General features: G+C 44.3%; 1 protein-coding gene across 1 annotated transcript in view; it reads left to right on the forward strand.

Annotated features, from left to right (window-relative positions):
* The window catches only part of LOC106607180 (serine/threonine-protein kinase WNK4), a 79,219-nt gene that overhangs the window by 45,178 nt on the left and 19,227 nt on the right, over window positions 1-14,814 (forward strand). The window contains exons 5-10 of the mRNA XM_014203865.3: window positions 7,134-7,222; window positions 9,262-9,481; window positions 9,641-10,055; window positions 11,540-11,739; window positions 12,312-12,382; window positions 13,270-13,396. Coding sequence (XP_014059340.3) covers window positions 7,134-7,222; window positions 9,262-9,481; window positions 9,641-10,055; window positions 11,540-11,739; window positions 12,312-12,382; window positions 13,270-13,396 — 1,122 coding nt within the window. The remainder of the gene's footprint in view (window positions 1-7,133; window positions 7,223-9,261; window positions 9,482-9,640; window positions 10,056-11,539; window positions 11,740-12,311; window positions 12,383-13,269; window positions 13,397-14,814) is intronic.

The raw sequence follows: 14,814 nt of genomic DNA on the forward strand, positions 1-14,814 counted from the left end.
ACCACAGGCCTTTTTGGGTTGGAGGGTTTGTATTTGCTTCTGTAGTTCATTCAATGTAATTGGAGAATCCAGTGGGTTTTGGTAGTGTTTAACTAACCACTTCTGGGAAAATTGGAACACACGAAACAAACAACATGAAGAGTTGTCTATCCAAAACAGAGATGTATGGATAAACCACTTCTCCAATCGTGTTGGCTCTATAACAAAGAACAAAGTGCAAAAACATAGACATGATCAAATACAAATCTTAGAATCAACTATTAGATTCTATGGATTCTTCAATTACATTGAGCTGATTTCTGACATGCTGTTCCTTCTTTTTCCGTAGTGTATTTATGTATTGTTTTAGTGTTTCACCATAGTGAAAGCGTAGGCTCAGGTTTTCTAGGTCTCCATGTTTTTGGTTGGTTAGGTTTCTCAATTTCTTTGTTAGGTATTTGCATTCTTCATCAAACCATTTGTCATAGTTGTTCATTTTCATAGGTTGTCTGCTTGACATTTTTAGATTTGGTAGGGAAGCTGAGAGGTCAAATGTACTGTTTAGGTTTTGTACTGCCAAGTTTACACCTTCACTATTGCAGTGAAACATCTCCAGGAAGTTGTCTAATAGGGGTTGAATTTGTTGTTGCCTAATTGTGTTTGGTTGGTTTCTACACTACTTTCCTTCCATCTATAGAATGTATTAATATTATTCAGTTCCTTTGGCTTTAATGCCTCATGATTCAGTATTGCTCTATTCAAGTGGACTGTGCTTTTGCTGTTATCTGATAGAGGTGTCAGTGGGCTGACTGTGATTGCTCTGAGAGACTGGGTTGAGGTCAGTGATGAAGTAATCTCAGTGATAAAGTCTCTCTCTTTCTCTGTCTCTCTCTGTCTCTCTCGCCTTCTCTCTCTGTCTCCATGTCTCTCTCTCTCTCTGTCTCTCTCTCTGCTCTCTCTCTCTGTCTCTATCTACCTGTCTCTCTCCCTCTCTCTCTTTCTGTCTGTCTCTGTCTCTCTCTGTGTGTGCACATTTATGCATGTGTGCATAATTACAGTAGCCGTGTAATTTACATAATTAATGCTATCCGTCTCAGGCAAGCTCGCTGTTTTAGTGGTCTCTCTGTCTCTCTCTCTCTTGCTATCCCTCTCTCGCTCTCTCTGTCTCTCTCTTTGTCTCTCTTTCAGTCTATCTCTGTCTCTCTCTCTTGCTTTCTCTGCTCTCTCTCTCTCTCTCGCTCTCTGTGTCTCTCTCTGTGTCTCTCTCTGTGTCTCTCTCTGTCTCTCTCTCTCTCTGTGTCTCTCTCTGTCTCTCTTGCTTTGTCTCTCTCTCTCTCTCTGTCTCTCTCTCTGTGTCTCTCTCTGTGTCTCTCTCTGTGTCTCTCTCTGTGTCTCTCTCTGTGTCTCTCTCTGTCTCTCTCGCTTTGTCTCTCTCTGTCTCTCTTGCTTTGTCTCTCTCTCTCTCTCTCTCTCTCTGTGTCTCTCTCTGTGTCTCTCTCTGTGTCTCTCTCTGTGTCTCTCTCTGTCTCTCTTGCTTTGTCTCTCTTGCTTTGTCTCTCTCTCTCTCTCTCTCTCTCTCTCTGTGTCTCTCTGTGTGTGTCTCTGTGTCTCTCTCTCCTGTGTCTCTCTCTGTGTCTCTCTCTGTGTCTCTCTCTCTGTCTATCTCTGTGTCTCTCTCTGTGTCTCTCTCTGTGTCTCTCTCTGTGTCTCTCTCTGTCTCTCTTGCTTTGTCTCTCTTGCTTTGTCTCTCTCTCTCTCTCTCTCTCTCTCTCTCTCTCTCTCTCTGTGTCTCTCTGTGTGTGTCTCTGTGTCTCTCTCTCTCTGTGTCTCTCTCTGTGTCTCTCTCTGTGTCTCTCTCTGTGTCTCTCTCTCTGTCTATCTCTCTCTCTCTCCGTCTCAGGCAAACTAGAGTCTGTGTGATTGAATCATGTTTTAAGGAACATGCGTGTACACAGACCTGTGGCCCATATCCTCCCACACATGTTTCATACATGTTCATACGTTTCCCTGACTGAGTTAGATTATGGTTCTACTCTAGTTTTGATCTCAGAACCACTAGCAGTTTACCCTTGTTTTAGCAGCAGGGTGCCAGTCTGTAAGCTTTGTATTAATAAGGCCAGTAGTGCAATAACTTTTGCAGTGGTCTGCTCATAAAACTTCAGTCATCAAGTCATAGTATTTCCATGGGAAACATTTTCAATTTGATCGTTATTTATTTATTTTACGTGAGGAGATTAAAGCATCCACGTCAAGCCATTTTTCAAAGGGCTTTCTGAGCGCTAGAAGTCAAGAAGCTATAGCACAATGGAAAGTAGAGCCTTTTCATCTCATTACACAAGGTGCTCTCACTGTTTGTTTGTGTTAGAGGCAGTGTTTCTGTGTGCTGAATTTGAGTTTGTGTGTGTTAACTCCAAATTGTAGAGCTAATTAAGTCAGTCCTCTTCAAAGTACATCTAGCTGGACGGGAACAACATGCTTATGTTCTGTATACACCCATCAGTGCTTCTGTGTTTTCTCCACCTAAAACATTGGTGTTCTTAGAAAGCTAATTTGTGTGATTAGAATGATTTGCTTGCTGTCAGTGGGGATTATGGAGAACATTTATCATTAGGAGAAAGAAAGAAGGGGAGGGAGAGACAAAGATAAAGCGAGAGAGTTCTCAAAAATAAATATTCCTATCCAAATCTGGTGCAAAATATTAAATAGTGTAATTTTACCAATTGCACTATATGGAATGGAGGTTTGGGGCCCTAATCAAGAGACCCATCATCTCTCATTAACCTTCAGCTTGACATTGTTCTTGCCATGCCTTGGAGACATCCATTATGATGTCTGTCTCCCAGAAGATAATATCTCTCCATCTTCAACTCTTCTCTCTCTCTCTCTCTCTCTCTCTCTTCTAAAAACAGACTTTCTATTCATTCAGGTGGGGGGAGTGTTTGGCTCTGTATCTCAGGACTTCATGTCCTCGGTACACCTCAGAGTCCCGGTGGGTCAGGACATTGGGGAGATGTTGGGCTGATGTCACCGACCAACAAAAGCCACTGTACAGAGCAGGCTCTGTGACTCCTCCCTAAGCCCCTCTAAAGACTGAAGGGTTTATTCACGTCTCCAGATGCTTTTCATATCAGCCATTAAGATGGACACCATTTAGCTTTTTTTCTCTCATTTTTTTGTTGCTTAGAATGTCTTGTTTGTTTTGTTATCATGTCTTTTCCCTTCCTTTTTTCTCTTACGTAGTTAAACGCTGCAATTATCTGCTCGGATAACACCAGAGAATTCGATAGAGTCCATTTTCCATTAGTAAGTCCCGCTGCCTCCCCTCTCTTTAGTGGGAAAAGAGGAGCATTTGGAGCCACTGTCGTCACCACTGGGAAAAAAACACATTTGTCAAATTTCACTGGTCCTCTCCAATTTTACATTTTTACTGCTACGTATTTCACACTATTCGTCATATGGAACCGGTTCAGCAATTTAAAGTTCTTCCACAAATATGCCACTGTGTTCTTTAATCCAATATAATCTCACATAGTTTTTATAGTGTTTTTTGAGGAGTTATGTAATAAAAAACAAGCTGCATTACAACACTCACTTTGTGCGGACAGGTTCCTTTTGCTGAAACCCTTGTGATCAACTCCACTCACACTCTGTGCTCTGTGTTAAACGATTTCTCTGTGTGTGCGTGTGTGTGTGTGTGATAAACGAGGACCAGGCTTCCCATTCCGTTTCTCGTTGCCGTCATCTTGTTGTTTCCGCCTTGTACATTTTACACGGAGGAGGTTTACCTTGCTTTTCCGCCCAATAACTCCAGACCTTGACCCTCCAGGCCTTGTTTAATCTGTGGAGACCATGGAGGCGACAGACTGTGAAATAGGGGTATTTTCCTCTGTCGGGGAGTCTTATCACCTCAATGAAATGTGTTATCTCCTCCGCTAGACTTGCTTGTTCTGTTCATGAAGCTTCAAAGGGGATAATGACTCAATCGTTTCTTGTGGTAATACCTCTTCTTGAAGCGTTTATCTTCTTTCCACCCACACCGTGTTTCCCATCCTTTCACAGAACAGACCTGTGGTCTAATGATGTGGCCGTGTCTGAATACGCATGTGGTTCTGTGTGTGACATTGGCTTTATAGTGTGTGAATGTGTTTGTTCATGCATATTGTTCAGTAGGACACAGCCCTGTTGGTTGTTTCTCTCACCCTACCTGAACTCCCTGCGCTGTGTCTGGTGATAGTTACCTCATAAACCTAAAGAGCATATTGGCCATGTATCACCTCTAAGCATTAACACACAGCATTACAGGAAGTATCCCATTTACCTGTGTGACCCAGTCATTGTGTTCACCACCACGCAGGCTAAGGCTACTATGAAGTGAGTATCTGACCGCTGCTTGGTATTCATGCTCACGCTACATTAGCTATTAGCTAACAGCCCCATAGGAAGTCTCTCTCTATTTGTATCCGATCACGACACCTACTGTATGGACACCTGTTATACCCATCACTATCCTCTAGATGGTTTTGTACATTTTGTATTATGTCACTGAACATTTGTGTCTAAACCAAATAAACATGAGCTATGAGCTGACTGCCCTTTAGGAAACCACATGGTTATTAGTACTCAGTGCTCTGCACCCACACAGACCTGCATGCTCTGGATGGGTTTGGACATTATGTATCATGACCTGAGTGTTTGTGTACAAAACCATTAGCTAACAGGCTAGCACCGCAATACTCTCTCACCACATTCAAACTTTAGTTCTAACTGGCTGTAGAACTCAGAGAGAAGCCAAACAGTGAATGGTTTGGTGACACAGTCAAACCTTCCTCTTTGTGTGTGTGTTGGTGCGTGTGTTTGTTCGTGTTTCTTTGTGTGCATAGCCATGCTCCATTATGTCTGAACTCTATGACGATGGCCCACAGAGAATGTCTCTGACGGGAACACCATTGAACTGTGGGCCGCTGTTTTTTGACACTGTGCCCCTGGGCAGGGTGTCCGGGCAACTGTTACCGATGACAACACGACCTAAAGTTACCGATAACAACGAAACCTTTTAACTCCATTTAGATATTTATCATATATATATTTCATATTTAAATGTATTCCGTTCAGGAGATCTACCAATGTGAATAGAGGATGTACATCTACTGTGTCTCTGAAGCATAGAGAGACACTTATAAAGTATTCCATCCATCATAGTGGTGTAGGGCAGGCTAGGGAAAAAATATCCACATTGTCCCTCACTCCTCACTCCCGTATCACCCTCGCTCCTTCAGGACAGAGTAGGTGAGCGGAGTTGGCTCGGTCGGCTATCCCGCTCATCGCTCATGGAGCAGTGCACCGCTTCGGCACTCCACGTCCTTTCCAACCGCTCCACTAAAAACCGCTCTGCGCTCACAGAAAAAAAAACTGCCTCCAAAATCGCTCCATTCATTAAAATCACAATTTAACCAACACCCATCTATTTTTGTGACTACCTGGACCTACCATTTGGTTTTGAAGTATTGAAACCAAACCATATATAAGCATTTCGCTACACCCACAATAACATCTGCTAAACACGTGTATGTGAGCAATACATTTGATTTGATTTTATATGATTTGAATGAAAAGTATAATAATAAACATGAAAAGGTGAATGTAAGAAGCGCTCATCATTTCAAAAAAGGCTACATGTCATATTAAACAGCATATAACACTTTAAATAGGTCGGGCGTCAAACAGGGAGACTAAGAAGAAACAAAAAGGATTATTTAGGCTATATTATTTCAATTATTTCAAGGCTATAGCTACAAAGAAATAAATTGTGAAGCATTTGCAAACGTGACACACTAGGCTGGTAGGGAGTCAGGGACATTAAGCGCTCAGCATTTAAACAGCATTTCGTTGTATTAAATAATTATAGTCTATAAATTGCCTATATAGGCTGTGACTTACTTAAGCAATAAGGCACGAGGAGATGTGGTATATGGCCAATATACCACGGCTAAGGACTGGTCTTAAGCATGACGCAACGCAGAGTGCCTGGATACAGCCTTTAGCCGTGGTATATTGGCCATATACCACAAACCCCAGAGTTGCCTTATTGCTTTTATAAACTTGTTATCAATGTAATTAGAGCAGTAAAAATAAATGTTTTGTCATACCCGTAGTATAATGCTGTCAGCCAATCAGCATTCAGAGTTCGAACCACCCAGTTTATAGTTGGAATTAAATAAAAAAATGCCTTATTGGGCTCAGTTTACAGTGCCTTTGAATTCATTTTTAGAAACCCAAGTTTCGACAGAGTCTGTGGCTTCAGGCTCATTCCATGGTGCCTGGAGAGCAGGCCAGCAGCAGATAATATTCTCTCCAAGCTTTCAGAGCCACTGGGGAAGCTAAACACACTTTTGGCCCCTCTTGCCAGGCTGGGAAGGGATGTTTTTAGGCAAAATAACCCAATTCAAACAGAAAGCTCCTTGAAAGTTGGAATATGCCAGGCCTATTGGGCCAAAATCAATTATGGCCTATTGTATACTTAATATAACAAAAATGAAGGAATCTTTTAAGAGATCAGATTTTTTGTTTATAAATACCTTGCTACAATGACACTTAATTTGCTATCCACCTCATTCCTTTCTTTTGGCATATGCACGTAGTAAGTAGCCTACACCATCATGCTTTCGGGATATTTGTCTTTTCATATTACACAATGATTCTTTAGTTGTGGACACTATATCACCACACTCCCTCTCTTGCTCTTGGTCCTCATCTTTGTAAGTCACCTTGATTTTTGCACCTGTGTGTTTCTTTATTAAAATATTTAGGGAACTCCATGACAGTAACTAAAGCAAGGGGTTATAGCAGCACACAAGTAGACTACAAATGCATGCTGGGCCGGGCATGCCCTGAGCTCATGAAGTGAGCTCTACTGGAGCGAAATTGGAGCGGGCGCGAAGGCCGAAGCTCCAGTCTTTGGAAATCTCGCTCCTCACTCCAGTCAAATTGGGCACACTCCACTCCCTGCTCTGCTCCAACTCCGCTTTGCTCACATACTCTGCTTCAGGGGTCCTTCTGCCAGCGTCAGTCCTCTCCTCTCCCAAATGGTGGAGTGATTGACATCGGTGACATATCTAACAGTTCTTCTTTTCCCCTCTCCTTCTTTCTCCTCACAGGGAATTAAGCCGGACAGCTTCTTCAAAGTAAAAGTCCCTGAGTTGAAAGAGATCATAGAGGGATGCATCCGCATAAATACAGACCAGAGGTAGAGTAATCAGATAGGAATTCTCTTTACTCACCTTATCTCAGACATCCGCTTTCAGTCTGGCACTGCGGTGGTGTGGTATCAAATGTTGGATAGAGTCTAGGTTGAAGTGTGTGTGTGTATTCTTAATGTGTGCAAACATAAGACAGACAGTTTGTTCCTCCTAGACAAAGGATATTATACCTGTCAAGCTAGTTTGTCTAGACTCTTTGTAGCTCTCTCTCCAACATTAATCTAAGGGCGCTGACATTGAAACAAAATAAATTGTATCAGTCTCAGCCAACAACTGTGTAAATGCCCTGAAGAAAACGGTTTTATGATTAGCTTTTCTATTTTCTCATTCTCTTTCAAAGCATTGAGAGAATGATGTTATGAGCCAAAAATAACAGTGAGAAACGTCTTCAGACATACATAATTCAAATGTTGTCAGGTTTCAGGCCCCCTGGAGTTCCAATGAGATAATACCTGACCTGTTGTTAAATAGGGGCACATTACATTCACACCTATCCATCTCTCTCCTTTGGCTACAGTGGGGGAAAAAAGTATTTGATCCCCTGCTGATTTTGTCTGTTTGACCACTGACAAAGAAAGGATCCGTCTATAATTTTAATGGTAGGTTTATTTGAACAGTGAGAGACAGAATAACAACAAAAAATCCAGAAAAACACATGTCAAAATATTATAAATTGATTTGCATTTTAATGAGGGAAATAAGTATTTCACCCCCTCTCAATCAGAAAGATTTCTGGCTCCCAGATTTCTGGCCAAGACCAAAGAGCTCTCCAAGGATGTCAGGGACAAGATTGTAGACCTACACAAGGCTGGAATGGGCTCAAGACCATCACCAAGCTGCTTGGTGAGAAGGTGACAACATTTGGTGCGATTATTCGCAAATGGAAGAAACACAAAAGAACTGTCAATCTCCCTCGGCCTGGGGCTCCATGCAAGATCTCACCTCGTGGAGTTGCAATGATCATGAGAACGGTGAGGAATCAGCCCAGAACTACACGGGAGGATCTTGTCAATGATCTCAAGGCAGCTGGGACCATAGTCACCAAGAAAACAATTGGTAACACACTACGCCGTGAAGGACTGAAATCCTGCAGTGCCCGCAAGGTCCCACTGCTCAAGAATACATATACAGGCCCGTCTGAAGTTTGCCAATGAACATCTGAATGACTCAGAGGACAACTGGTGAAACTGTTGTGGTCAGATGAGACCAAAATGGAGCTCTTTGACATCAACTCAACTCGCCGTGTTTGGAGGAGGAGGAATGCTGCCTATGACCCCAAGAACACCATCTCCACCATCAAACATGGAGGTGGAAACATTATGCTTTGGGGGTGTTTTTCTGCTAAGGGGACAGGACAACTTCACCGCATCAAAGGGACGATGGACGGGACCATGTACCGTCAAATCTTGGGTGGGAACCTCCTTCCCTCAGCCAGGGCATTGAAAATAGGTTGTGGATGGGTATTCCAGCATGACAATGACCCAAAACACACGGCCAAGGCAACAAAGGAGTAGCTCAAGAAGAAGCACATTAATGTCCTGGAGTGGCCTGGCCAGTCTCCAGACCTTAATCCCATAGAAAATCTGTGGAGGGAGCTGAAGGTTCGAGTTGCCAAACGTCAGCCTCGAAACCTTAATGACTTGGAGAAGATCTGCAAAGAGGAGTGGGACAAAATCCCTCCTGAGATGTGTGCAAACCTGGTGGCCAACTACAAGAAACGTCTGACCTCTGTGATTGCCAACAAGGGTTTTGCCACCAAGTACTAAGTCATGTTTTGCAGAGGGGTCAAATACTTCTTTCCCTCATTAAAATGCAAATCATTTTATAACATTTTTGACATGCGTTTTTCTGGATTTTTTTGTTGTTATTCTGTCTCTCACTGTTCAAATAAACCTACTATTAAAATTATAGACTGATCATTTCTTTGTAAGTGGGCAAACATACAAAATCAGACATACATACTGAGAAAATACAGTAAAATTCAATTCAATGGATTATAGAACTAAGAAAACAGTGGCCTCTCCAGGTACACCATCCAAGACCTGCTGGAACACACCTTCTTCAAGGAGAACAATGGCGTCCATGTTGAGCTGGCAGAGGAGGACGACACGGTGAAGTCTGGCCTGAAGCTGTGGCTGCGTATGGATGACACCAAGAAGCTGCATGGGAAGTACAAGGACAACAACGCCATTGAGTTCCTGTTTGAACTGTACAAGGACGTACCCGAGGAGGTGGCCCAGGAGATGGTGGGTTGTTGATGGATTTCTGGACCCCTTTCACATTTTGTGGATATCAAGTGTCAAGTTCACTGATTGCTCTCCCCCTCCCCCTCTCCCTCTCCCTAACCTTCTCCCTCACCACCCCCTTTCCTTCCCTCTCCCTCATCCTCTCCCCCCTCCCCCTAGGTGGTGCTGGGCTTCGTCTGTGAGGCAGACTACAAGCTGGTGGCCAAATCCATCCGGGACCGCGCCACCGCCATCAAGCGGCAGCGGGAGAAGCAGCGTCGGATGGCCGAGGAGGCCTTGCGCCAACAACAGGAAACTGTCATTGAGGAAGAACCAGAGTTGGCCCCCGAGCCAGAACCGCCCACCCCCAAACCTCAAATAGCCCTTCCCATTAAACCGCCCAACCCCGCCCCTGTCTCAGCACCCCCTGCCCAGACTCCGCCCACTCCGACGGTGTCGGGGCCAGTGATGTCCATGGCTAACGGCTCGGTGGATTCGGGGATAAACGCCAGCTTCACAGCAGAGACGGAGGAGCAGGAGGCAGACCAGCGGCTGCACTACAACATCAGACACGCCAGCTACACCTCTCCCACGTGTGAGGATACACTCACTATACCAGTGGTTCTCAAACCTCTCCTTCGGGGACCCTCAGATGTGAACTAGCTCGACTGATTCATCTATTCAAGGGCTTGATGATCCGTTAACAAGTTGAATCAGGTTTGCTAGCTCTGGAGCGGCTGGGGGTATCCGAGGAGAGGTTTGAGAACCACTGCACTATACTGTAATCACATGGTCATATATAGCAGACACATTTATCCCAACCTTGTGTCGTTTCGTAGTTGAGCTCCTGAAGCTACACATTTGCCCACAGACGGCATGTACAGTCGAGCCTTCTCATGTCTAGACAACATATAAAGTGCATTGGCCTGGCCTATAAGCATGACACAGATAGATAAGCATGGTCCACAAGTTTACCATAAACAAGATATAGAATACAGATACCCTATTCACATAACCTTCAAGATATAGATATCAAATACCCTATTCACATAACCTTCAAGATATAGATATCAAATACCTTATTCACACAACCTTCAAGATATAGAACGCAAATACCCTATTCACACAACCTTCAAGATATAGAACGCAAATACCCTATTCACACAACCTTCAAGATATAGAACGCAAATACCCTATTCACACAACCTTCAAGATATAGAACGCAAATACCCTATTCACACAACCTTCAAGATATAGAACGCAAATACCCTATTCACACAACCTTCAAGATCAGTACCTGGGGCACATACTCGCTGATATATGTGGAAGGTTTAGCAAAAACATGCTTCAAACATTCATTGCTGACATGCTCATGCCCTGGATTCGGTATTACAGTATCATAGCTGCACTGTGTGTGTGTATGTGTGTACATGGGCCCACGTGTTTCCTTTTATCTGTACAGCTAAAGGGGTATCTGTGGAGGGTGTATTGGAAACTGTTGGCTCAACAAAGTTTGCCTAGGGCACGTGCTACATAGCCCTGTGTAGATCCCATGTGTTTTTTATATATCTCTTAAGTAGGCTAATCTTTTGCAGTTGTGCCTCTGTCCATTTGTTGTGGTTACCCTCGAGCCCTGCTAATCCATGTAGCCGTCCCTCACGGTGGCTGTTAGTGGAGCCCAAAAAGGACCCCTCCCTCAGGACATGTTTGGATTTTTTTTTCATTAACAAATAACAAGAAACATTGAGTATACATTATTTCCAGACAAGACTTAACTTTTACAGTATATTTATTTATTTTATTTTACCTTTATTTAACTAGGCAAGTCAGTTAAGAACAAATTCTTATTTTCAATGAGGGCCTAGGAACAGTGGCAGAACGACAGGTTTGTACCTTGTCAGCTCGGGGATTCGATCTTGCAACCTTTCGGTTACTAGTCCAACGCTCTAACCACTAGGCTACGCTGCAGTATATGTTGAACACAGTCAGGGTTACATGACATAAAGAATGTTAATGTTAACGCTTGTCTGTCTCTTCCCTCCCACTTCCCTTCCTTTAACCATGATGTCGCCATGGCAGCCGACTGCGAGATGGACGGCTACCTGAGCTCCTCTGGCTTCCAGGATCCCGGGGATCCCCATCTCCAGCCTCCTGTTAACTCCGCCCCTTCCTCCATCACTCCTGTTCCGTTGCCCCTGGAGATCCCTCGCATCGAGGCCCTGGCCATCAAGGCTCCTTCCCCTGACGCTCCACCAATCCCGGCTCTCCGCTTCCCCTCGGTAGGTAGCCTGTATGAAGGTCTTGAGGTTTACATTTCTATGGCTGTAGAGCTCATTAGTCTAAATATGAATTATCATGACTTCTTATAACTGTTATATTTAAGCAATAAAGCCTGGGGGGTGTGGTATATGGCCAATATACCACGGCTAAGGGCTGTTCTTACGCACGGCGCAATGCGGCGTGCCTGGATACAAGCCGTGGTATATTAGCAATATATCACAAACCACAAGGTGCCTTATTGCTATTATAAACTGGTTACCAACGTAATTAGAGCAGTAAAAATAAATGTTTTTGTCATACCCGTGGTATACGGTCTGATATACCACAGCTGTCAGCCAATCAGCATTCAGGGCTCGAACCACCCAGTTTATAAAAGGTGTTATATCAAGTTAGGACTCTTACACAACACCTTACCAGGAAAGTTTCTGGGCCCTACCAGTTATATAGCGGGGATATGTGTTTATGATTAGAGTGATGAGTGGATAAGCCATTAATACCCAGAATAGCCATGAGTGTGTAATTTTAGCACCCTACCTCAACAGACTATTTTGACCCTCTGTCCCTCCCCCAGAGTATCGCTGTATCCAACACTACCATGCCCCAGTCAGGAAATGCCAGTGGTTTCTCTTCTCCTGTCGACAGGTAACCCAAACACATGTAGAACCCCTCTTCCATGATGGGGGTGTTGTTCAGGGTATAAAGAAATGCAAAGACCTGCCCCACACACCTTATGGCCAGTATCTAAGTATAATGTGATGTGTGTATGGCAGTGTTGCAATCAAGACAACAAAGGCCCAACAAAGGAACAAACATTTCAAATGTACTATAGAAGTATACAACCACTATATGAGCACTTTGCTGATTTTAACTAGTTAAATAAAGGTTAAATTAAATAAATTAAAGTAGAATGGACAACTTCTCTGTCTAATGGGTATCCGTGCAGTTAACACACGCTCCGTTGGAGTGTGTTTCCCTTTCTCCTATGTGACTCACCTAACACTCACACAGACACACACTCTCTCTCTCACCCATCCTCCCCCTGCCCTCATCCTCCAATTACCCCATTTCCTGTGTGCAATTAGAGCGAGAGTGGAGCAAGAGGCATCAGAGCACTTCCTTCCCTTCAGGTGCTTTTCTGACTGTAATCCATAATGCTGTCGGGGGAGAAGGTCAATGGTCTTAAAAGGCTTTTCCTTCTGGGATCTGGGTGGGATGGACATAACCTTTTAATAGGAGTTAGAAGACTCTCAAGGGTTTGTTTGGTCATACACTACAGCCTCATTAATAACCAGTTCATTATTAGTTGTGTAGTAAAAATAAGACTAGAAGTAGACATTAGTAGTAGTTGTTGTTGTACTTTCAGTAGTAGTAGTTGTATTGGTACTGCAAGTGCTAGTAGTCAACATTTTTTGTAGTGGTGGTAGTAGTGTAGGTGTTCTTATAGCAATAGTTAGTATTATCAATAACAAAATGACAGTGTTACATCTCATGGGCAGTTGTAACAACCCACTTCCTGATTATCCCCACAGCTATGCCTCTGATGTGACATCAGGCTTGAGTGATGGCAATGAGGGCCTATCAGAAAAGAGTGCCAACAAACGTACCGGTACCAAGCTCTTCAGGAGGAGAGCCCGCTCACGCTTACGAATCACTGGGGTATGGAATGTCTGCCTGTCTGTTTCTCTATCTCTCTGTCTGTCTGTCTGTCAGTTAGCAGTTCTACCTAGAGAATTCTCTTCGATTATAATCACAGCCGCATATATCCCCTCCAAGCAGATGGCCCTGAACAAACTTCATTTGACTCTATGTAAACTGGAAACCACATATCCTGAGGCTGCATTTATTGTAGCTGGGGATTTTAACAAGGCTAATCTGAAAACAAGGCTCCCTAAATTCTATCAGCATATCGATTGTGCTACCAGGGCTGGCAAAACCCTAGATCATTGTTATTCTAACTTCCGTGACGCATATAAGGCCCTCCCCCGCCCTCCTTTCGGAAAAGCTGACGACGACTCCATTTTGTTGCTTCCAGCCTATAGACAGAAACTAAAACAGGAAGCTCCTGTGCTCAGGTCTGTTCAACGCTGGTCCGACCAATCGGATTCCACGCTTCAAGATTGCTTCGATCACGTGGACTGGGATATGTTCCGCATTGCGGCGAACCACAACATTGACGAATACGCTGAGTCGGTGAGCGGTGCATCGGCGATGTCGTACCCACAGCGTCTATTAAAACATTCCCAAACCAGAAACTGTGGATTGATGGCAGCATTCGCTCAAAACTGAAAGTGCGAACCACTGCTTTTAATCAGAGCAAGGTGACCGGAAACATGACCGAATACAAACAGTGTAGCAATTCCCTCCGCAAGGCAATCAAACAAGCTAAGCGTCAGTATAGAGACAAAGTAGAGTCGCAATTCAACGGCTCAGACACGAGAGGTATGTGGCAGGGTCTACAGTCAATCACGGACTATAAAAGGAAAACCAGCCCCGTCGCGGACCAGGATGTCTTGCTCCCAGACAGACTAAACAACTTCTTTGCTCGCTTTGAGGACAATACAGTGCCACTGACACGGCCCGCTACCGAAACCTGCAGACCCTGGGTCTCGACCCCGCCCTGTGCAACTGGGTCCTGGACTTCCTGACGGGCCGCCCCCAGGTGGTGAGGGTAGGTAACAACATCTCCACCCTGCTGATCCTTAACACTGGGGCCCCACAAGGGTGCGTTCTCAGCCCTCTCCTGTACTCCCTGTTCACCCACGACTGCGTGGCCATGCACGCCTCCAACTCAATCATCAAGTTTGCAGACGACACTACAGAGGTAGGCTTGATTACCAACAACGACGAGACGGCCTATAGGGAGGAGGTGCGGGTCCTCGGAGTGTGGTGTCAGGAAAATAACCTTACACTCAACGTCAACAAAACAAAGGAGATGATCGTGGACTTCAGGAAACAGCAGAGGGAGCACCCCCCTATCCACATCGACGGGACAGTAGTGGAGAGGATAGAAAGTTTTAAGTTCCTCGGCGTACACATCACGGACAAACTGAAATGGTCCAACTACACAGACAGCG

The sequence above is a fragment of the Salmo salar genome, chromosome 06 (assembly GCF_965601325.2).
Source record: "Salmo salar chromosome 06, fSalSal1, whole genome shotgun sequence".
NCBI classification, from domain to species: domain Eukaryota; kingdom Metazoa; phylum Chordata; class Actinopteri; order Salmoniformes; family Salmonidae; genus Salmo; species Salmo salar.